Raw genomic sequence first — 24,825 nt, 5'->3', positions numbered from 1 at the left:
ACCCTGGATACAAGAAATACATTAATACAGTTATATTTAAGTAGTTAACTGTATTTGACTATGATTGTTATTTCTACTCTCTCTATATATGACATATATTTAGATATATGATTAATTACATTATGTATATGCTGATGAGATTAACTTCCCTTTTTTTTTTCCTTTTCATTTTTAAATGACAAACCCAGTCTAAATTAATTCAGCAGGATGTGGATGCACTTAACACTGAGCTGATGGAGTCTTCCCTGACAGACCTGTCAATGCTCAGCTTCTTTGAACATTTCCATATTTCTCCAATTAAGGTATGCTATAGAGAGATTTTTGGTTAACACAACACCTGATATTAATCATCTCTTAATTCCTTATAGTAAATACATCCCTGGTGGGGGTTTTGTCCTCTAGAATTTAATACTTTGTTGGAAAATTTGCTTTGTCACCCATGAGTACAAAGAGACTCTTAACCATCATGAAGTGGGAGAGTCAATGTGATAGTGAAAGCCAGATAAGATATTGGCCTGAAGGTATCCAAGTAATGTATCAGAAACTGTTACAAAATACACTTCCATGGGCTTGTCTTCATGTCTTTCTTGAAGCAGTGAGATTTTTTGAAGGAAGAGAAGAAAGATCATCAGTAATTAGACATTATCCTGAATTAGCAGAATTCTCCTCTCAGCCTATCAGATTGAGTAAGAATTTAGAGGGAAAAATTTACTTCCTTTCCTTTTCTGACATAAACCCTAATTTCAGGTTTTTAGTTATTTCATTAGGTGTCTGTTAGGATGCTGTTAGATTCTTGGATTTTTTTTCTCATATGACTGTACTTACAAACTTAGAAGAGAATGGTGGAGCCAGGGAAAACATTGGGAGCAACAAGACATTTGTGGTATTTAAACATTATCCTCTGCCCAGTCTGGCTAAAGCTGTTGAAGAAACAGTAAGAACTTCTAAGTTTCTTTTGCATCTTTATTTGAAATGTCAGACAAGCTGCTTGTTAAGTACAGGAAGGGGCTTCTTTTTCTCTCCTAGTTTTTTTCACCTATCTTCAGTAGACTTATCTTGGTATTTGAAACCACTGGATAGTGGGAAGGCTGTGAAAATTGGGAATCTTGGAGCAGTTAAATCATACAGGTTAACTGCTGTGCCCTCTGGTGAGTGACTAGAAGGGACAATATTGGTTATGGTGATGAACAAGGGAAGAGGAAAATAGTTTTCTGTTGCCCTTTCCACTCTTAAGAAAAGTGTGTGAGTATTTTTGTCTTACCAAACTAAAAAAATGTTGTATTTTACAGTGTCAAAGACAGTTCAAAGCTCATGTTTCCTCCAAAGAGTGACTAGTTGCAAAAATACACACAAACTAGTAAAGTAAATCAATTTAAATTTTACTTAAGTAAATCAATTTAATTTTTAACTCATGGTTTACACAGAGGTTTACTGTGTAAAATTAAAGTTCTCGGGCAATTGGACACTCCTCTGCATGGGAATGTGACTACATACCTATGTTAAATATAAATAGGTACCTATATTATCAAATTAATACCAATGTGAGCACAAGCATGTTTGTTGAAATTGCACATTTCGTCAGAGAGTCAGAATACACTTACCACTCTTTCACCACTGATTTTTTTGCATATGCACCACACAATCTGTCTGCTGTGGTTTGGGGTTTTTGTTTTGGTCTTGATTTGTCTTGTTTTACTAATTTTATCTTGCCAGTTGCATTTGAGTTTGTCTCTGGCTTCTGGTGGGGAAGCATCAGATAAGGGGGAAGACATGATAGCCATCCATTCCCTGAATTTGCTGTTGAAAAGCATTGGAGCCACTCTGACAGACGTGGATGATGTTATTTTCAAGTAAGATAATAAAATTGCTGGATTTTTTAAAATATTTGACTAAAGCTACTCTACACTTAATGATTGGATGCATGGTCAACTTTGCTGACTGACTCAGGTGTAAGTTTATACAGCCTTAAGGGAAAGGGAGGAATGGAGGGATAATGGGTTTGGGATCCTTTTTAAGAGAACTGGGCTTCAGGATTATCTGAAGGAATTGAAGGAGGAAGGGTATCTGTAACTAATGTGTGATTACTTGTCTTTCAGACTTGCTTTCTTTGAAATTAAATACCAGTTCTACAAGAGAGATCAACTGATGAAGAGAGTTGTTAGACATTACAGTGAACAAGTAAGTTGATTTAGTCAAGCCTTTTGTAAAATTTTGAGTATGTGCTTTAGAGAATGTAGAAAATAGGAAAGAAAAGGTGAATACCTCTGAAAGCTGCTAATTTTTTATTTCATGGTGCTGGAGTAGGGATCTGGTGACACAATTATGAAAATGTGAACACAGAAGTGTCCTTATATGTGTTTTAAAATTTTTTAAATTATTCCTTCTGTTCTTTTTATGTTTGCCTTTCTTCAGTAATAGTTGTAATAGTAATAGTAAAAGTAAATGTAATAGTTCAGTAATATTAGTTGTCTGTACATATAATACATCATTTGCCTAAGCCTATCTTCATTCCAGTAGGAACACTTGAGTATTCTAACACCTTCCTTGGGTGGTAAATCAAAAAATGTACCAGCTTTGGGTTCTGCTGTGAACTGTGCGTAACAACAGCTCATAAATTGGGGTTTGCCTTTTTTTCCTCCCCCCACTATTTAGTTCCTGAAACAGATGTATGTCCTTGTGCTTGGATTAGATGTTCTTGGAAATCCATTTGGCTTAATCAGAGGCTTGTCTGAGGGAGTGGAAGCTTTCTTTTATGAGCCATTCCAGGTATGACTCCCTGATTCTTTAACTGAGTATTTATAGCAGGCTAATAGAATATACTGGTAGGGTTGTAGTTTTGTTGTCACTGTACTCCACACCCTGAACAGGTAAGAAAGTAATTTTTTTAATGTTAATTTTAAAGAAATAACATAATCATGTGGCCTTACTTGCATCAGTGTAAAGGAGTGGCTAGTTATTCTTGAAACAGATGAATCAAGGCATAGTTTTTGCTGTTTCTAATAAACTTCATTTTTAGGGTGCTGTTCAAGGACCTGAAGAATTTGCTGAAGGCTTTGTGATTGGTGTTAGGAGTCTCCTTGGCCACACAGTGGGTATGTTACTGCTTTGAAAAATACCTCCATGGTATTCCCTGATGAGTATTTAAGTTTGTCACACTGTGGTCAGTATTTGTGATGTGGATCATTCACACCTAATTTACCTGAGACCATGTAAATGTCTGCTTTGTAGGCTGAGCAACCAAACTGAGAAACATTGAATATGTAACTGAATTAGTAACATGCTGTGGATGAATAAGAAACAGAATTCTAATGGACCTAAAATGTCTGGAGGAGCCTGAGAAGTGTTTTTAAGACCAGCTACTGTTACAGTTACCTTAGGTTTTTATTCAGCTGTGTCTTACAGTAATTAGAGAAAATATTATTTCATTCAATATGTTATATAACATGCAGTGAACTGATGTAAGAGTTCCCTTTTTCTGGGTATATGGACTTCAGAGCATATCCTGGAGTCTTCTCATGGACAACCTGTGGGATTTGCTCTGTGTAAATTCATCATATCTAAACTATGAAGGGGATTTGCTGTGAACTTGTTGTGTGCTGTCTGCTGTTAAGCTGTGCAGGAGCTCTTTCTGTGTGCCCTGTTCCCTCAGGTGGTGCAGCAGGGGTGGTGTCCAGGATCACTGGCACTGTTGGCAAAGGCCTGGCTGCCATTACTCTGGATGAGGAATTCCAGCAGAAAAGGAGAGAGGAGATGGGTCGGCAGCCAAAGGACTTTGGGGAGAGCCTGGCCAAGGGAGGAAAAGGCTTGTTACGGGTATGAGCTTGGAGAGGGGGGGTGATGGGCCAACCTGTAATCCAAGCTGGAAAATACATGCAAGGAGGTCTGCTGCCTTCTCTGTCAGCTCAGGAGCTGAACAGGAGGCAAACAGGCAGTGCTTTAGAGCAGCCTCAGGGCAGTGTTTGAGCTCATGTTTCTGGTCAGGGGAACTGAGGTTGGGGTCTGGGAAAGGCAAAGTGTAGGAAGTGACACCGAGTGCTCCTGTGAATTATATAAATAAAGTTAGTTGTGTGCAACCAATGTGTGAGGTAATTAAGGTACCTGGGCCCTTACCTGACCTTGCAGTCAATTCTGTCATTCCAGTCAGCTGGCTGTGAATTGTAGCAGAAATGACTTTCTCTATGCTGAGGTCGTACAAAACTGCTGCATTTTCTTGACTTTAAGGAATGGGAGCATGAAGCAAGTAGAATATGTATAAAAGTAAGTACTACATTAGGTTGGAGATATTTTTTTTCTGAAAGAGAAGCTGTGCAACCACTGTATTTTTTGGTTATCTGAAATTGGGAACCTTTTCTGGTTGCTGAAAGATCACTTCTATTTCTCTCTGTGAGAAAAACCTCACATAAACAATGACTGAGAGGTCTGTATTTTATGACTGCAAATTAAGTCTTGTAATAATTTCCATCACACTCAATTCCAAATAAAAACAGTCAACTTATCTCTAAGTAATTATTAAATAGTAAACATTGTGGAGTTGATTCTGATACTGTTTCTAAGATATTGGAAGTCACCTCAGGGCATTTTCATTCATCTGCCTTGGTGTCTTTCAACGACTTGACCTTTCCAGTCTTGTGGAGAGTTATTTGCTGTTAATTTACCTTGCCCTAATTGGTGTCACTTACTCATGACTGGGAATTCTGGCAACTTCCTCTTAGTAGTGAAAGGGAAATAATTACTTAATTGTTGCAAGGCTGCTGATTACCATACAACAGATTTATTAGTCCTGCCAGCATAAATGTTTCTTCAACTGGTTCAGGTTTTCCCCCTCTCTGCTTTCCCTCAGTTATAATTTTCTTAAAAATATAAAGTCAAAGAAAGAAACAAAGCCAAAACCCCAAACAGACAGTGTTTCTGATCCTGAACTTTATAAAGTTTTAAAATGAAGTATGTGAGACAACTGGTTGGCCAGTTGGACTTACAGCATTCCAGTTCCTAAGTGGGAACTTTATTCTCTTCTTTGTTTTAGGGTGTTGTTGGAGGTGTGACAGGCATAATCACTAAACCAGTGGAAGGTAAGCACTAGGGCTGCACTGCACTGCAGTCCTTTACAATTTATTTTGTAATTTTAAGAAATGTCAATCTAAGTGTAGTGATGCTAAGGCATAGCAAGATTTATATTTCTAATTATGATTTCCTCAAATATCTTTATTATTGACTTACCACCTTTTCAACCTTTGTATGAGTCAAGGAATGGTTTGTGATCATGATGTATTTTGTTAGGGCTGCTGTAGTACCCAATTTATTGTTTAAAGCCAGAATAAAGATACTAAAAATAATAAAATAAATTAAAATTTTTTGGGACTCCAAAAGTTGGAAAAATCTTAAAAAGCAAATTTGGTTTTATGACTTAAATCAGTATTTATTCCTGTTACTTCATCAGTATGGTAGATAATGAAAATTATCCAGGATAAAATGCCTCTTACTAATCTCCAAGTCGCAGAGATTTCAGTGTTGGGAGTCAGTGTTGTATTTTACAGCTTTTGGGTGATACTTGGGTGTGTAGTCCTTGTCTCATTGGTGGATGAACACACATGCTTTCTAAACCCTCTTTTGGCTCTTCCATAGTTATGTATCACCAGAGACATGGAATTTTCATATAGGAGCAGTTATCTTCCATTATATTTGTGCATCTGACTGTCCTCAGAGTATTTGTTACTGTCAACCTGTAAGAACTGATCTCTTGGCCTACAGTCCAGACTGAAAGGGTGAGAGGGAGAATCTTGTGAGCATCTCAGTTCTGCTGCCTTTGGAGCCTGGGGAGGTATTTAGTGAACAGTGATGTGTCTGAACAGACCAGGAAGCAACGTGTGACTTTCCATGGACAGCTTTTTGTCCAGGTGGATCGTATGGAATCAGTGGCTGTGGGCTGTTCCAGTACAAACCACTCCTCGTGCAGCCTGGAGCAGCAATGGCTTAATTGTGTGCTTAATGTCTTCAAGGTCACTAAAACTATTTCTTTTCTTTGTTCCCTTTCTTTTAAAGGGGCTAAAAAAGAAGGGGCAGCTGGATTCTTCAAAGGGATTGGGAAGGGGCTGGTGGGAGTGGTGGCCCGGCCGACCGGAGGCATCGTGGACATGGCCAGCAGCACCTTCCAGGGCATCCAGAGGTACAGGGCCAAGGGGCAGGGTTGAAGTACTCCCCTGATGTTGGGTACCAGGGGGTAAACTGGTCCAGTAGTGCCAAACAATTACTGGTGTTAAGTACAATGTGCAGGAAGATTTGTGAGGTTGAGAAATGTCTTGTAGCCTGTATAATGATCCTGAAATTGCTGCTTCAGTGCTGTAGTTCAGGTAGACAATAACTAATCACTTTTCTCCTTTTACTCCCTCCCCTGATGGGAAAGTAATTTAAAGATCTTGTGTAAATTTCACTTTTGTGTATTATTGAGTGCAAATACCTAAATGGCATTTAAACTTACTGTAAAATATCAGACCATTGAAATTTTCGGAGTAAAAATTCCCAGTTAGAAATTTGGTCAGCAGGAGCTTCTTGTGTTTTAAGGGGACTTTTGGGTAGTGTGTTTAATATACTTGAGAACCCTCAGTAAATTATCTGTAGTTGGGAGTAACCTTCTCCAAACTGTTCTGTAGCTGTTCAATTGGCTGATGCTACTTTTGATTTATTATTAGCAGCGTGTCTTTGCATCCAGAGGGTACCCAGGGGCTGTCAGTGGGCTATGTGGCAGGGGATATATTGGGGAAACTCAGAAATGTGTTCAGTTGACCAGAATACTGTTGCACTGTCCATGGCAGGGTGGCAGAATCCACTGAAGAAGTGTCCAACCTGCGTCCCCCACGGCTCATCCGGGAGGACGGCATCATCCGGCCCTACGACAGGGTGGAAGCTGAGGGCTATGATTTGTTTGAGGTATGGCTTGTGTTGTAAATCCAGCTAAAACTCTCTAACCCTCAAGGTTCCCTAAAGAGAAGTTGTAACCAAGCTGCCAGGGATGTGTGGCAGTCATTAACTGTAGGAAAAATTGGCCCCAGCCTGTTCCATAAGGCAGACCTGGACAGCAGAGAAAGCCCAGTGCTTGGAGTAAGCTGAATGCAGAAAGGAAACTGCAGCTTTGCTGTTTTATGGTCTGTAATCACTTATCTCATGCTCTGGAAGGGGGTAGTGGGATGAAGAATTATTCGGATTAAGATTTGAATATCTGGAAACAAAAACGTTCTGATACTCAGTTCTAATTTTTGGCATAATCACAAAGCTGAGGTTGGTTTACAAACTAAGCAACTTTTAAAAAAGATTAATAGAGCCTGAATGGTTTGGTCGTATCAGCAGTTGAAAAAACTGCATGAATTCTCAAAATACCACTTTTTGGTCTTTCCTCATGCTGTTCACAATAGCAATCTGTCATAGCTCCAGGCGTTGTGTGGACACTCAGCCTGCTCCCTCAGATGGATGGGGCTGACATATGGAGCAGCAATAACATTAGTTTTCCAGTCCTGGATAGTCAGAATCTGGTTCATTTGTATTTCAGGCTTCATGCTCTTAAAACTTACCTTAAAATGCTTATTTTGTTGCTAAAAGAGTAAAATAACTGTCTACATTCACATATTAAGACCAAAACTTGCATATTTGCTACTTGCTTTTAGGTGGTCTTTTAATCTTAATTTCCTGCTGTATTTCTAATGTTTCTTTTCTTTCTCCTTCTCTCCTGGCACACGCAGCAAGAACTGGACTAATGGAGTAAACATTTTCCATATTTCTTCTCTATTTCTGTCATGGTCTTTTATCTGCCTTAAATATTTGAATTAAGGGCATGATTGCATTTAATATGTCCTCTCCCCTTCATTCATATCTTTTCTGTGTAGCAGTTGAATAAAGCAGTGTTTCATGTTGTCCAGACTAAGAAAACAAACTTGAATTACCATCTTCAGTAAGAGTAGATGAGTGAGTAAGATGGGAGAGACGGGGAGGGTTTGTTTCCTGTATATTTGTTTTTCTAAGGATGCTTAGCTCCTTATGAACAGCAACAACAGAAGGCACTTGGAAAAAAAACCTGTGGGAGGTTAGATCCTGAGTTCATTTATTTATTTATTAGCATTCTGGTAGAGCCAGGGCTGTGGAATGAGGCAGAAGGCAACATTTTGTGCAAAATGTAAAATAGTGACATCGAATGGAATTCACTGCTGTGAAAGTGCTTCTGATTCCATGATCTAGAAATACTGTTTGCATATAAATGCTGAGAAAACTTGTACCTGTGGTTTCTGTGCTGTGCTGTGGGCCTGTCAGCTTTCCATCCTATCAGCCACTAGGCCTTCAAGGTACTATTGCTACTTCTTTATGAACATTTCTCAATTAAAACATGCAGCAGCTCAGTGCACTCTGGGTTTCATTCACGGACTCTTTGGGGGATTTGCTGTTCACCATAATGAAATAAGTGTAAACTTTCAGCTGTTAACATGAGCTTACACGCACACATACACAGAGATATATTTTAAAAAATCAATATATATCTATATATCTATTGCTAAATTAAGTGGTGCCATAGATTTCATTACTAATACAGCATCTTAGAAATGAGCAAGCTGAGCTTAACAAGTTGTTGTCAGAGCAAATTTTTTGCCTGTCAGATGGGAAACAATGTTGAACAGAAACATCTCTGCTGCCAATGCCCTTTTAGTATTTAGTGGTCAATTCAAAATTGTTTAAAAAAAAAACATTTAGTGATTTTTTTTTTTAACTGATTAAGTGTAATTAAGTTGTGATATACTGAGCAGGTCACATTTTGTCTTCTTGAGGTTTTTTTTTTTATTTTTTTCAGTGTATTTTTTACATCTAGAAAAAAGGAAAAGGTGGCACAATTAACACTGAAAACTGGATATTATGCACTTCCTGCACATCTAGTATTTATATATTTCTTAGATCTAAATGGTGCAGATTGGAATTGTATACTAACCAGGATACTAACTGTATAGTTCCCTAAATATAGTTTGTTTCTTTCAAGAAGTCACTTTGTTGAATACAGAGGGGTTTTTTTTAATTAATTATTTAAATTATTTAATTACTTTAATTGATTATTATGCTAGAGGTGAGTGTTGGGAAGGTTTTGTTTTCTAATGTAAATTAGAAGCAAGAGGGGACAGTGTCTTCACAGGAAATAGGGTATTTAACAGAAAGATGGGTCAGAAAGTCAGTTTTATGTGCATTTATGAGTTTAATCACAATAGGTACAAGTGCTGTTTATTTTTGGATGCAGTTTTGATCTTATGTTACAAGTAGTTTAACCAGAATCCCCACCCTCTCATCTGTTTTAACTACATCTAATGCATATGTCCCTTTAAAATCAACATGTGCTCCCAAGGCTGAAACCTTGCAAGGTTACCTGAAGCAGTGGATGCCTCAGTCCAGTGCTTGGATGAAAAAATGTTTAATTTCAATAGTTGTGTGTGAAATACAGGCACTGGTAGGCATTAGAGCTTGTCTTGGGAGGAGCTTCTTAAAAGACAAGTTACTTTTTTCCACTGGTAAGTGGGTTTTAAGGCACAGAACGAGGACAGGAGCCAGGTGGAGTAGATGGGTAAAGTTGTGTCCCCAGCTCCTTTTCCCAGGAGTGCTGGATGTGATGGATCTGGGCTGGGGAGGGATGTGCTCAGCCCGTGCAGGGCCTGGCAGGTCACACTGGGCACCCGGCGGGCGCGTGAGAGGGACCGAGCACGAGGCTGTGGTTGGGTAAAGGGCACTGTGGTTGGGTAAAGGACCCTCTGGTTGGGTAAAGGGCACTGTGGTTGGGTAAAGGACCCTGTGGTTGGTTAAAGGACCCTGTGGTTGGTTAAAGGACCCTGTGGTTGGGTAAAGGACCCTGTGGTTGGTTAAAGGAGGCTGTGGTTGGGTAAAGGACCCTGTGGTTGGTTAAAGGAGGCTGTGGTTGGTTAAAGGAGGCTGTGGTTGGTTAAAGGACCCTGTGGTTGGTTAAAGGACCCTGTGGTTGGTTAAAGGACTCTGTGGTTGGTTAAAGGACCCTGTGGTTGGTTAAAGGACACTGTGGTTGGTTAAAGGACCCTGTGGTTGGTTAAAGGACCCTGTGGTTGGTTAAAGGACCCTGTGGTTGGTTAAAGGACACTGTGGTTGGTTAAAGGACTCTGTGGTTGGGTAAAGGGCACTGTGGTTGGTTAAAGGACCCTGTGGTTGGTTAAAGGACCCTGTGGTTGGTTAAAGGACCCTGTGGTTGGTTAAAGAACCCTGTGGTTGGTTAAAGGACCCTGTGGTTGGTTAAAGGACCCTGTGGTTGGTTAAAGGACCCTGTGGTTGGTTAAAGGACTCTGTGGTTGGTTAAAGGACTCTGTGGTTGGTTAAAGGAGGCTGTGGTTGGTTAAAGGAGGCTGTGGTTGGTTAAAGGAGGCTGTGGTTGGTTAAAGGGCCCTGTGGTTGGTTAAAGGACTCTGGTTGGTTAAAGGACACTGTGGTTGGTTAAAGGACCCTGTGGTTGGTTAAAGGACCCTGTGGTTGGTTAAACACGGATGCACAGCAGAGGTGCAGAACTCAGAGGACAAACAGGGCACTTCTAGGAGAACTGTTCTCCAGTTCTCCTGAGCTTTAATCCCTGTGTGAGGAGTGTTTGCAGCTGAGGGGAGGTGCTGCAGTGAGGCCTTTGTCCTGGTGGGCTTTGGCCTTGCTGTGGGAGGAGGCTCCTCTCCCCAGCTCTGCAGGGCTGACACGATGCACTCATCCATTATTCACTGCCTGTGGCAGGACTTTGTTTCATTTCCCAGTTAAAGCTTTATAAAGAATGCAGAACACCTCATGAATAATTGAGGCAGGGTGGTGAGGCTGTTGTGTGGCAGAGAGCAGCACAGCCTATGCAGGGAGCTGCAGATTCTATTTCTGGTTGCCTCCCTGTTCTGCTGGGGAAATGTGCACCGGTTCTTTCACTGCCATGTAAAATAAGAATGACTTAACTTCTTCAAAGTGCTCTGGTGTGCTCATAAAAAGAACAGCTTTTGAGAAAGATGTCTGAATTTTAAGAGTGTGCAGATCCTGGAGTGATTTCCATCAAGTGCAGCCCCCTTTTTCCAGAATGGCCCCACCATTGTGCTGGCATCTATCAGGTGGATTGGGAATAGCTCTGGGAAATACTGCATCTTGCAGGCACAGCCCCCAGAGGGAACTCTTCCTTTAGTAACATATTGCATGGAAAATCTAAAAATACTACCGGGATTGTTTCTGAAGTGATGAGAAACAGGCTTGCTCTCCAAAGCTTTGAGCCTGAATAGAGAAACATGCTTATGAATAAATCTGTTTAAATATGTGGCATATCTAATTTCTTCATCTTCAACAGAAGGGTTCAGAATATAGATTGCAGCCTTTGAGTTCCAGTCTTCACATGCTGGTGGGTTTTCTATTTCTTAAATTTTTCACTTGTTTTTGAAACAACTGTGGGTCAGGTGTAAAATGGGAGTTCATATTTTCATTTTAGTAATGTCTTGCCATCTTTGTTCTAATGTCTTGAAGACACTTTGAGATAAGGAGTCTTGCTGGCATTTTTTTTTCCCTTTCATGTGCATTGTACAGTTTCAGAAATTTTTAAGATGGTCAGAAAGGGATATTTTTTTATAGAAGGTGTCAACTCTGTGGTTTTGATTGCTGAAAAATGCTGAATTAAAATGTATTTCAAAATTTCACATCACTAGAGAGCAAGTCCAGGCAAACACTATGCTGTTGATTTCAGTCTTGAATATTCATCCTCTTTTAGGCTTAAAGGATTTTTGGGCTGTTTGTGATATATGATGATACTTTAAGACATTTGTTGAACTTGTAAATATATGAAAATAAAATGCAGATATAAATAAATGTTGAACCCTCTTTTAATTGAATCTTATGTAGGCTGATCTTTCAATTTTGGTTACTTAAACTACATAGAGTTCTTAGCCTGTATGGTTGACCACAGAGAAATGTGGAGTCAAGTGGAACTCCTGTTGTCATCTTACCAGTTTTATGGGTCCAACTGTGGAAATACAGAAGGAATTTATGTTTACAAGAAATAACTAAAAACATACTCAGTTTTTAGTCCTCCCTCTTTGATTTGTCCTTCCTAATTTGTCAGAAACGACCTGAGGATATTACTGTTATACAGAGGCTGAATTCCACAGGAACAGCTGTAAAATGAACTGAAAGTCATCTTACCTTGCTCTGAAGAATATCAAACCCATTTTGGGGCATCCAGTTGCAGGCACTTGCCAGGTGTTGATCTGAAGTGCAAGCCTTCTGCATCCAGGCTTTCTTCCTTGTGTGCCCTCACCTTCCTACACAGGAGCTGCACATTTCTCATGAAAACATATTGTATGATAAAAAAGGGGGTTGTACTGACTGGGAGGGTACAAAGCTAACATGCTTTGATAGTATGCCTATGTAACTACCTTGCCAATTTTTACTAATTAAACATTATTTACAAGTGGAATGTGTGTTTTGTAAGGATTTTTTGCACGTGAGGAGAACCAGTAGTTGGCACAGATTTCTTCTCATACTCACTTTGGCTTTTATTATTATTGATTTCAGACTTTTGTCTTTCTCTACGTGATGTTTTGGTGTATATTCCTTTCCCACAAATACATTCATGTGTCTCTGTGTGAATCTTGTTGCCTTTAATCCAGTATTATTGTGAGTCTGATGGAGGGATGACTGTGAGACTGTTCTGTGCTGGTCTATGTTGATGGATTGTAGACCTGCTGACATGTGCTCAGAAACATACTTCAGTTAAACTGCATGAACAGAAAAAGAAATATGAAAAAAAATGTTAATAAGCAAAAAATAATAGACAAAAAATATCCTAGGGGTACTTCAGTACTTTATTTCAAACCTTTTTCTGTAGTCAGTTTGTCACTTGAGTTGTAGTTGCCTAACCAAAACATGATGAGTAATTTAATCTGCATTTCTGCCTACCCTCCTATTTTGGCTGTGGAATAGGCACATCTGTCCAGTGCTTCAGAACCTGAGCTTGAGGTGCACTGAGAGTTTGCATCTTGATAGTTTCTTTCTAAGAATCTGGGTCATGTGCTGCCTCCTTTTAAAGGCACCATTGCAGGATTTTCCCTCTGGAATCAAGTCTGCAGCACGAGGTGCAGCAGAATGAACATTGCAAAACAGTTATTAACACAGAAGGGAAATTAAAGCTGAAGAAGTAGTCTGTTCTTGCAGTGTCAGAGTTCCACCTGGGAGTGGAACAATCAGACCTCTCAGTGACTCACACTGAGCCTGCCTTTAAACACCTGCTTCAGTGAGGTAACTTTTTGAAAGGCTTTGGAATTGAAGGCACCACTTTGAGTTTTCTTTGTACGACCTCAAAATTGTTTCTGTTTCAGAAACTGCACATCAAAAAGCTGGAAAAAGAGATGTATCGATACCACTGTGCACTTCCAAGGGGCAGAAGAGCAAATCTGATTGTTACCAACAGGTATTAAGTTTTGAAGGCTTTCTAAGGGCTTGGCATGATTTCAACTCGGGGATTAGACATCTGGCTGAGTCTAAACTGATTGCTGTTCTCTGCATATGTACTTTCCTTATCTACTTCTTTCTTGATTTTTAAAATATTTTATTCTGTTTCCTTTATGGAAAATGTAATTTAGTTATGGTGCCAATGCTGGATACTAATTTGGGAAAACAGTTTACTCTGAGATCAGTGATCCTTTCATCATACTGGGATGGAAATACTCTTTTTTTTCTCTTTGCTTTTAATTTTTCAAATTACCTTGTGGTAAGTGTTAACAGTCAAACCAACAGTTTGATAATGCACATGTTTACAATCTTGTTAATTACAGGATATTCTAAATGAACTTTTAAGCTTTTGTAGCAGCATGAAAATCAATATTTAACTCATCAGACAATTTTTAAAATTCAGACTGTTACCAGTTTTGGCTACACAGTTGGGGTACTCAAAACTACTTAAATACATTTGGATGATGGAAAAGGATTATGATCTCCACATCCCATATGTCACCAGTTTCCACCTTCCCTGGATGTATGAGATAGGCTCATCCACAGTAAGCCCATGGAGATATCCCCATATGTGTTTTACAAGGACACCTCAAAATTCCTGCTGCAGCAGTGTCAGTGAAGGAGAGTTGGGTGATTTAGTTGTTTGCACCTCCAGATATATCACAGAATCACAGAATATGCTGAGCTGGAAGGGCCCCACAAGAATCATCAAGTTTTAAAGACAAAGTGCTTGTCTGAGAATGTATTAAGGAAATACAGGTCCACTGGGAGTGGATACTTTAAATCATCATAGACAATGCCTTCTTAAGCAAATGTTTTATTTTGCTTTTCCAGCTAAGTTCTAGTCCCAGGGAGAAATTGAGCATTACCTTTTTTGTTTTTCTGAACAGGAGAGTGATTTATGTGAAAGAAGTGGAAATCTTGGGCCATTTAACAATAGAGTGGGATCACTTATTTGAAGAATTTACACGCTGCCCTTCCTATGCAGGAAATATTGTAAAATTAACTGTTTTGGTAAGAAAAGCACTTAAAATGCCTTCTATTTAACAGTAGTTAAACATCCAAACATGCTCTTAACTTATTTATGGTTCTAACTTCTAACTAAGGGACTGTATGACGGGATTTATGTAAAATTTCTTGAAAGTACAAATTGGGTTGGACAGAGACCGTGTTTAAATCTAACCTGAAGTTGACATTCAGGCCATTTAAGTATCAGATTCTGCATTCTTGTTTTGTGAGTCATCTGAAGCACTTTTTTGTTCCCCTCTGCAGCAGGATCAAAGGATGTTCCACAGAAAGGACAGTACAGGTCATGAATGTGTAAAGGCAGTTCAGCTTCAGGACGAAGCGACAGCAAGGGTATATTCTTTTTTTTTTTTGCCCCCATTCTTCTTCTTTCCTTATGATGTTGTTAACAGCTGTTAAACTCAGCATGTAAAAAGATGGCAATGTTCAGAGACCCCTTATAGAACCATTTCTCATAGTTTCGTGTTGAAAAAGGAGTTGAACCAGGAGAATGATGAAGCAAGATAGGCCAAAGCGTTCAGGAGGGTTTATGCAATAATAATTTAAGGGGGAAGTTGCATAGTCTTAGGGTTTGTATGTTAAAGCTCATTAAAGGAATTTAATATCTGAAGGAATTTCCAGTATCTGAAGTACTAGGTTGTATTAGATTCCCTGTAGTCTCTAGGATTCAACCTTCCTCTGAGTTCTGCTGTGTCCTCATTATTCCAAGATCACTGGACTAAGCCAGTAAATGGACCTTGTGTGAAAAGGCTTAATTAGATTCCTCCCTCCCCACACCTGATTTTTCTACCCTTTATCTCTAACTGTTTGTTCCTGTTGGTGCTGGGGAGGCTGATCTGTTCATGAGCTCTTGTTCTGGGGCTGTTGGATCTCGTAGGTAACTCATTCAAGCTGATCTATCAGTTTATATAAACTCCAGGGTACTTCAACAAGAGAAGAATTTACCTTGGAAACCCTGTGTCCTACTGTGGTATTGTATCAGGTGATGTAAGAGGAATTCTCCTTGATACCAGAAGTGAGATCAGTTGGATCCACAGTATCTTGGAAGTACAACTGAAATTGTAGCTCCAGTAAGTGGCAAGTCAGCAGCTGGAATCAGAATCAGGGCCAGATCACTGCTGTTGAATTGATCAAGCCTTCTAAAAGGATGGGTTAGACTGGGAAGGAAAAAAATGGCTGTAATTTTGAGGTACTTTATCTACTGGAAGACTCTATATATTATTTCTTTACTGTGTCTTGTCTGAAAAAGTTCCTTCAGCTTTTTCTTACGGCGTGTTTTCCAAATCACACTTGGAGCCAACTAATTTAAATCCTTTTAGCTTGTCTGTGTCTCAGTGACCTGGCCAGAGCTGGAGCACTGTACAAAACACATGAGCCACACTAGAAGGACACTTCCTTGTCTTTGATTCCCTTTTTTGGTGTTATTTCCTAACTGCACATTCCTTTTCCTGTGTTTATGCTGGTATCTGTGCATTGAAAATGGAGTTTTGTGTTCCCAGGTGCAGCACTACCCATTTTCCCTCTGTGAATTTCTGTTTCTTGAGTTTATCAGTATTACCCTTGATCTTGCATCTCCTTTTTTAACACTGATGCCATTGATAGGAAGAGTTTGCTTCAGAAATAACTGTCCCTTCTCTGGAGAGTGCTGTCCTTGATATGCACATGAAATAAATGTCTTCAACAGCATGTTAAACATCTCTGCAGCTTCTTGTTCTGTCTCCCCCAAAGAACAGACAAGGGGTGGATGTTTGTCCTTCTTCAGTGCTCTGAATCTTTTCCCAGCCTCCAGGAGTTTTCAGGAACTCATAACTGTTTGAAATTATGTGTGTTGTTTGTCCATCCAGCTTAACTTAATCTTGAATATTCATTGTTGTATAAATGAGTTTTACTTTTGTTGAAATTATGGATAAAAAAAAGCCCTCACGAGCCTTTCAAACACTTCAGCTTTTGGTAAATTCTGGAATTACTCAGGTGAAATCAGAGTGACCATCTGAGCTACCCCAGGGCATGGTTTGGTTTGGGTTCCCCCCCTTGGCATTTACAGGTTACACTGACATTCATTTTCTCAGACTAGAGATATGTTAATATTGTGTATACACATTTTATGCATAATACACAATGTGTTTAATGTTAGGCAGTTGAGATGTGGGGTTTTTAACTAATTATTTTTATTCAGGAATTCAATAAAAATGACTGGTTTAGTTGCACTGCTTTAAGTTGTTTCTAATTATAGAACTATTGTTAGGTTCTATTTTAATTCATCCCTTTCTGGATTTCAACTAACTATCCAGTTTGAAAGTGGTTTTCATTGGAAATATCAAAAGTGCCTCCTGTCGTTTATAACCTCTTTTAATTGTTGTGAATTATTCTCTGAGGTTTACAGACAATGCAAACCTCATCCTTGTTTGGCCTGAACAGAGTCCTCTTCTGGAGCTCTTTGCCTCAGACTAAATGCAGGAGTTGGAGGCTCTCAGTAGTTTTCTATCCATTTTAGAACCAAAAAACATTGATCCATTTGATCTGATACAATGTTTTCCTCAAAAGGCCTTATTCTTATGGCATTCAAACTTTTGCTAAAAATAATGTGCAGCAAGAGGAACAGAGCATGTCAAAAGCTGACCTGTGCCAATTAATGGGGCCAGGAGGTTGCAGTCATTGGTCAGTATATTTATTTAAGGCCTTTGATCCCATAATACTGAAAATTCAGCCAAGGCAGAAGGAATGCATCCTTTAGATGTGTGTTAGAGGATATTCCTGAGGTGGAATGGCTGTTGAAAGGTTGACTGCTGGTTCACACTGGGGCTGTTACTGGGACAGGCTGGAGTTCCCAGTGGGCTCACTGGACAGGGGCTCCTGCCTGCTGTTTGAATGGCCTGCCTTGGAAAGCCTCCAGAGCAGATAATTATTGGAAATGTCAGTTGTGTACCTGTTTGAAAGGAGATCACTTGTCTTGGGGTGCTGCCTGAGCAGGGTTTACCTAATTGTGAATAACATCATTAATGTTACTAGAAAATCCAGAGTGGATTGACAATATCACTGAAGCTTTTTCTTAATTTATTTCTCTTTAAGTAACTTTAACTAGCCTGTGTGTTTGTAGATTTTAATACTTCTTGAATTAGCTGTTTTAGTAGCATCTTCTGGAAGGAAACCTCAGGTTGTGCTTTAATTTTCTGTTTCTCGTTGTTTTACAGTGGATTTGTGGTGCCATTCAGGAAGCTCAGGCAACAAGAAATCAGCAGAAGCTGGTGAAAAGAGCCTCGTTGCAGTTGAAGAAACCACAAATGTCTTGATAATGGTAGGATTTGTGGGGTCTGACCTTTGGGGTGCAATTGTCTCCCTAAAATTGATTAGAAGCAACATGGAAGCACTGGGCAAAAAATAAAGATAAAATGCCTGAGGTCTTCTTTCAGAGTTAACAACCATTAATACTTCAGTTTCTGTGGGAAACAGTGGATTTCCTTATTCTAAAATGTGCATTTAAGTGCAAAATGTACGATGTTTGATAAAATGTTTTTCCACTCTGAAGTTTCATTTTCTGCCCTTCTTTTATGTCAGGGAAATGGATTCTGCAATAAAGTGGTTATCTTATTTGCACTATAAGTTTATGGTTTACAGACAGGTTGTAGTGCTTGTGGTTCTAGTGTTTTGCAAAATGAAGTACTTCTGTTAATGACTGAAACTAATTAAAAAATCCTTCTATTTTAGGCAGCATTCTCCTTAAATTAAGAAAGAAGTGTGCACAATTTCCCTACTATAATTTCATCCCTGTCTGTTTAGTATTAGAAAATGCTGCATTGGGACAACATAAGAATGAGTATATATGAAAGAAATAGGCTCTTGTGGTCTGGAAATGCTTACTTGGGAATGTTGTCACACTGTAAATGAAAAGATGCACTTTAAAAATGGAAATATTCTTCACCTGTCATGTGCATGTACATGGTTTGGGTTGTATCACTGTAGCTTACAGACTTCTCCAGGAGGAGCAGCACACTGAGTTTACCATTGGATGTCAAAGCTCAAATCAAAGTAATTAACTTCCTTATTCCAATGTGTGGTCGCCCCACTGGAAGAAAGGATCTCATTAAGTTAAAACCCACTTCTGACACAACATTTTTGTTGCAGTTTCTCTTCCTGAGGACTGTTAGCATTCAGTTCAGCACAATATTTAAACACCAAGTCCATGCCTGGTTCTTAATGGTGTGAATAATCCCAGGAGCTTCACTGAGACAAGTTCCACTCTTAACACGAGGCACAAACTGAAGTAACAGAGTCAGGCAGGTTTTGAGTTCAGTGATCAGTGAACTAAGAACTCCTGCTGCCAGTCTCTTGAATAAGATTATCAGTGTCTTTGTGAATAGTTACTCATGAAAATTTACCCTTTCTTCACTTGGGAAGAATAATTTCTGGTGTTTTTTAATTTCATTTGTGCTAGATAATAGCTATATATATATATGAACTTGATGAATAAAAATGACAATATTTTTGCATAGATCTGTTCAGTAAGTGGACTAAACAGAAGAACCAGGCCTGGATTTTCAAACTGTCTTTATATTTAAGGGCTGGTGGATTCTATAAATGCACTTTTCACCTGTGCCTGTGAGCTCACCAAAATTAGAAAGCTGAAGGCATTTTTCAGCTGCCGAACACAGAACTTTTAGGGAGCACTGCAGACATGATTTTATTGCTGTTGTATGCACATGGCTATTAATCCAGTTTGCTACATGGGAGAAAATGTGGTACAGCCTTTAATTCTGTGCTATCACCTGTTTTCTACAAAGCTCTGCTCGAACATTAAATAAATTACCTGTCTGGGTTGTATGTATTTTAAGCCCATGTATAAAAGAAAGACAATAAATTTTTATATGCAAGTATTTGTGCTCTGGTTTGAAGTGTTGTTGCTTCTCAAGTGTGTTAAATGCTGTTGATTTGCCACATGTCACTGACACCATGAAAAAATAGCTGGAGTCCCAGTGTACTGCAGGAGAGCTTTGTACAGCTCAGCATTTCCTGCATCTTGTTTTCTGGCATCTCAGGGACACTTGGATGTGTGCTGCCTCTTAACTCACACTTGAAAATAGATTCCACTTTACTCTGTGCATGTCTAGACAGTACCACGTGCCTATTTTTAGGTGGAGAATTGGAGCTTAAAACAGTTCTGAAGACACATTTCTGACTCCAGTCTTCTGCTCCATTCAGTTTTTTTGGTCAACTTTCTGGCTTGAATTGCAACCAGTAGATATTTTTCTTTTCTGACTTTCTGTGATTAGGTACAGAGAAGTCACTTCCTATGTAAAGCAGTCTGAAGAAGCAGTAGTTTTGTTTTGAAAAGCATTCTTTGCAGTGTGGGTTGCCACCTGAGCTTGAGCTGGTGAGTGACCCCCAGCTGAAGTGAGGAGTGACCTCCTTTACCACGTGGATCGAGCACTCACGAGGACATGAGAGGGCAATCCCATTTCTTGCTTGAATGAAGGTGGATGTTTGGGACCAGTAGGTTTCCAGTGCTTTCCTCACGTGTCCCATTCCATGTTACCACGTGTCTTTCTGCCTTTGCTTCTGGTTTTGAAGCAGCTTTTGGCCCAGCTGCCTCCTCTCCAGCTGCAAGCACTCTTGGCTCTACCGAGGCTTTGCTCTCTGACTTGGGCAACTTTCCCCCCTGTTCCTTGTCCATTCTTTTCCTTAAGCTGGTATATTTTCTTGAAGTGCTGGCTGAGGGAGTTAAAGGACAGGGAGAGTCTCTTGTCTACTCCTTAGCTGGATGTCCAGCATAAGAACAACTGCAGAATCAAATCCTGTGGAGATGATCTGTAGGGGTAAGAGGGTAAGAGTACATTTGCAGTCAGTCTTGAGTGATGAATTTCAGCCAGGTGCTATGATGCAAAGTGAAGAGCTTTTTCAAAGATTTTACCTTTTTTTCTTCTTCTTTCTTTCTTTCTTTTTTTTTTTTTTTTCTGTCTGGCAACAAAGTGTTTTTCCACACCTTTCAGATTTTGGGCTTCCATGAAGCTCTGGAGTTTTTCAGTATTACTGAGCACACCAAGTTGGCCAAACTGTTGAGATCTTCCTGCCTTACCATGAGCTCCCAGAAGTTTTTTGCTGTCTCAAAAACCATGTTTTACTGAACATCAACACAGTAAAATTAGTGTTGATTAGAACTCCAAGCATATAGGTCAGACCTGGTCCTTGCTTTGCTTCAGCTGCTCCCTTGCTTTCTGGATCATCACAGATTTCTCCAGCTCTTCAGAAACATTTCTTTTTACAAGGCATGGATGAATGTTTAGTCCTTGGGACTTTTTTCTCAGGCTCTTTTTTCAGCTTGAGCTGAAAACTTTAGCCTCCTTTCTGAAACATTCCCAGTCTGAAACTTTCACTCTGTAGGTGAAGAGCATTCTATCCTTCCTCAATGTAGATCTGTCCCCTGTAACCATTTAAAAGGACACTAGCAGAAAAATTGTAATAAAATCAAACTGTTCATTGAAAAACATGTTAGTATGATTTTGTTTATGTTTTTAGAACCATTTAATGCTTTGAAATAAAGACAATGACATGAGACCTTCTGAAATAGTTAATGGATATGGTTCTTCACAGGATGGTGCTATCAATTCCACTTCATTGTGGGCTTTTTTTAAGGAGCTTTTTATTTTGATAATTTTCATTGGAGTTCTGCCCAATCTGGAGAAAAATAAATCTTCACATGCTGAAATGTTGTATTTTGAAAATGCAGTCGACTTCTTTACTAATTCCTTACATGAGCTTGGTCCATTTCACTGTGAACTGTTTAAGGGGATTTTTAGGATCTCTTTCAATGGGAATTATCATTGGATTTTATTTAGATTTTTTCCTCTTAAAATGGCCCTGTGTTTGTTGACAACCACCAGTCATTTTCTACAGAATTACAAAAAGCCACCCACTTAAAACTACTGAAGTGAAATTTTAAGGAGACAAGTACCACGACCAGCCACCCCCACCCCCCAACCCCCTGAGACCCCTCAGATTGTGGAATATCCATCCTTGGAGATGCTGGCAGCCTGAGTCAAAGGGGACCTGTGCACTGCCAGGAGAGCTCCTCCAAGCCCAGCTTCAGGGGCTTCTGTCACAATGAAGAATCTGAAATGCCTCCCTCTCCCCCCAAAACCAAAGGGGAACACCCAAAAGATGAGGTTCTGTGTTTCCTGTGACAGCTTAAAAGTCTGTGCATCAAAACAGCTTCACACCTTTCACCATCACACTGAACCATTTTCTCACAATTTGCAGAGTGTGGAAGATTGTTTGGTTTATTGTGGGCACAGAATAGGGAGTAAGAGAATAAATAGTTTTAGAGGGTATTAATTGTGAAGTTGAAAGAGGAGATCAATTAGGTAATTCAGCTTCACAATCAAGGTACCAGTGTTTTTATTTCATTGCTGGCAGTAAATAAGCTTTGTTGTAGTGTAGTAACACAGTGATTACAGTAGGTATATATCCTAATTTTGGGTTTGGGTTGACAATAAGGATTGTTTATGTAAGGGTATCTTGGGTCACTCAGAGTATTTAAAAATAAAATAAAAAGGATGGAATTTTAAAAGTGTAAACTGACTTGTGAAACCTTTTGAAACCAGCATCTGTTTGACAAAATAATTCTTTCAACAGCTTATGAAGTCACATGTAGTGAAACCTGAGTGTGGAGACTTAATGTGGAATAGATGCCAGTGGACTGACCACTTCAAGAGGAGTTTTAGTATAAGAAACAAGTGGAGGGATTTGAGAATCAACATACACAACTTCAAGTTCCACTGGAAAAATCAAAGCTTTAATCTCTTTATTATAAAGTTTCCTGGACAAAGGTAGGCTTTGGAGGGAGAGGGCAGTTCCCACTTAAACACGTGGTGCCACATTGAAGGGGAGGGAGGTTGATTAGACATCTAGTTGTAAAATAAAATTTTAAAATAAGATCCAGGTAAATGAATATTCTTTAGTAAACTAATGATCCTAATGCAATTCCCTCCCTTGGATTCTGGATCTCATTTGAATAATCACTAAGTAACAGTGATGCAAATACACAGATCTCCAGACTTCAGCATTTATTATCTCTGTGCTGCCATTTGCTCCTGTTTGGAATTTTTTAAGATGTTTGTCAGCAGCTGTGCTGGAAGCTTAGTCCAGTCACCTCAGCTGTGTGAGAGAGAAGAGCTGAAGTATGAAAGGAGAAATAATTCTAGAAAGGAAAAAGTTGACCTATTGAAAGTGGGAATTTAAAACTTGATTCAGTTCGTTCTATCCTAACCCCTCCTGTAGGTCAACAAGTAAAAAATAGTTAAAAATATTTTATATTCTTTGTTATTTATTATGGAGTGAGATTTTTCATCATCTATTCTGATATAATCTTCAAATTGCACTGGGGCCAGGGGAGGCAAGGGAGAGGGGAGGAACCCCCTAATATTTCTGTGGTAGGTTGGGAGCGAGGGAAGGTGAAAGCAAGATGGTGACAAATCTATAAAATGGTCAAAAAAAGAGGTAAAAAAAAACTCAGTAAAAAGCTAAGTTGGTATCCTGCTACAAATTCCCTTTACATCAGTAACTGGGAAAATGTCTCATCTGGTTCTGAAGGTAACTTGCAGGACTTGAACACAGTAACTGTGCTGGATTTTAACAAGGGAGAGAAATTTTTGTTTGGATTTCAGTCAGCGAGGCAGAGCCTTTCCCAGACCCTTTCCTGGAGTCAGCAGCTGGAACACTGGGAATGCTCTGTGTTGGTAAAATACCACCCCTGCAGTTCCTGTGCTGATCTGTGTGTGCCCACACTGCTCCTGCACTGCTGCTGTCAGGGGTGAGCACAGCAGGGATGGTCAGTCTGCAAAACACTTGTCCAAAGCAAAGACTTGACAAATGTGGAATCTGCTCATATCCTGTAATGCAGTGAGCTTCCAGGGATTTCAGACATGGCCCCAGCAGGTAAGACTTGCTTTCCTCTCCCATGTAATCAAGGCTCTATAGGTAAATCACTGAGCTCTGCAGGTCCTGATAAATGTGGCCCTGGATCTGCCCTTGGCTTAGTTGATGCATGAGGACTGTGTTGTGCTTGTAAAGCTTCCTCTGCCGTTTGTCATCCTCACCTCTGACTGGGCTTTCCTTTTCCCTGCTGGAAAGAAATGTATCCTTGACTTTTCCAGACCTCTGACATTTGACTGTAAGGAATCCAGAAACATTTCTGCAGCTGATGCCATAGAATTGTTGCAGGTTAATTAATTACCAGTAAAAGCAGCACAAAGGTATATAATCAAAAACCAAGAGAAAATGCAAGTTTAGTATGATGAGAAACTTTTAACAGTTTAACAGCTAACTTTTTTATTTTATTACACTGTTAAGACCTTCTTCACACTTCACCAGAGCACACCAGCCTTGAGTAACTGATTATGACAAACACCAAAAGAGCAGATATTCTCTAAATTGTTGTGGAATTAAAAAAATAAACCAGAGCATATTACTTGAATCATCTCTGAGTTAATTGCAAAGGTTTTTTTAAGTTTGACTCACTGTAGTGCAGCAGAAATGTGTGTGACATTTGATAGATGAATGTGTGTAGGTTGCAAATGAAGAGATGCTCCTGTAAATTGTTGTTTCAGTGGTTACCCACAAGGTGGGGGAATGAATCTTTGTATTTTACTGCTGTTGTCTTCCCTGCCCACCCTCCTCCTGCCTGGATACTCCGTTTAAAATCATCTCCTTCATATGGTCAGTGCTGAGCATAGAGCTGGAAATCAGAGGCTTGGCAAACTGGAGATCCAAGCCTGACGATTCAGAAGTGTTGGAAAAACACCCTGTGATGATCATTCACATGTTAGTTCTTACTTGTAACACCCTGTGATGATCATTCACATGTTAGTTCTTACTTGTACAGAGTGTTGGAGGACTTGGTGTGGATTTCTGTGTGTTCAGATTTCTTTAGTGAGTGATGTTTTAGAGTAAAATCTTTCCTGTGTGTGTGACTTTTCCTCAGGTGTTCATACTGCTATTGCTTCTGCTTTCTAAAGATTCCCTTCCCAATTTATGGAAAGAAATACCTAAAACAGGAAGCAAGACTACCTAAATGTTTAATAATTTGACCACATATTTTTACTGTCAAAAGCATTCAATGAGACAAAATCTTCCTGGGAGGTGATATGGGTGAAAAGACAATTTTCATTGTAGAGGAATTAAATGTTTTAAAACATTTAAGGCTTCCACTGGCATGAAGAGCAAACTGAGCTGGCTGTGGTAGCACTGACACACTTTAGATAACCTGAGTAACAAATTCTGGATGGCCTCTCATTTCCTTCCAGTAATTTCTGT

The 24,825-nt window shown here is 39.4% G+C and overlaps 1 protein-coding gene across 6 annotated transcripts in view; it reads left to right on the top strand.

Moving 5' to 3' along the window:
- Window positions 1-22,357, top strand: part of VPS13C (vacuolar protein sorting 13 homolog C) — an 88,034-nt gene extending 65,677 nt beyond the window's left edge. For 3 of the 6 annotated variants that reach the window (XM_064668344.1, XM_064668343.1, XM_064668340.1), the window contains 13 exons: window positions 189-302; window positions 1,714-1,850; window positions 2,097-2,178; window positions 2,653-2,766; window positions 3,017-3,092; window positions 3,650-3,813; window positions 5,024-5,069; window positions 6,040-6,163; window positions 6,810-6,924; window positions 13,362-13,453; window positions 14,385-14,508; window positions 14,767-14,853; window positions 17,712-19,391. In XM_064668344.1, the coding sequence (XP_064524414.1) occupies window positions 189-302; window positions 1,714-1,850; window positions 2,097-2,178; window positions 2,653-2,766; window positions 3,017-3,092; window positions 3,650-3,813; window positions 5,024-5,069; window positions 6,040-6,163; window positions 6,810-6,924; window positions 13,362-13,453; window positions 14,385-14,508; window positions 14,767-14,853; window positions 17,712-17,810 (1,374 nt within the window). In that variant the 3' untranslated portion in view covers window positions 17,811-19,391. Of the gene's footprint in view, window positions 1-188; window positions 303-1,713; window positions 1,851-2,096; window positions 2,179-2,652; window positions 2,767-3,016; window positions 3,093-3,649; window positions 3,814-5,023; window positions 5,070-6,039; window positions 6,164-6,809; window positions 6,925-7,730; window positions 12,461-13,361; window positions 13,454-14,384; window positions 14,509-14,766; window positions 14,854-17,711; window positions 19,392-22,146 lie in introns of those variants that run through there. The other 3 variants (XM_064668342.1, XM_064668341.1, XM_064668345.1) reach the window with 3 other exon arrangements.
- The last annotated feature ends 2,468 nt before the right edge of the window (window positions 22,358-24,825 follow it).

Source organism: Pseudopipra pipra, chromosome 12, assembly GCF_036250125.1.
Source record: "Pseudopipra pipra isolate bDixPip1 chromosome 12, bDixPip1.hap1, whole genome shotgun sequence".
In the NCBI taxonomy this organism is placed as follows: Eukaryota; Metazoa; Chordata; class Aves; order Passeriformes; family Pipridae; genus Pseudopipra; species Pseudopipra pipra.
The sequence above is the reverse complement of the archived record's forward strand: the minus strand, read 5'-3'. Positions and strand labels throughout refer to the sequence as shown.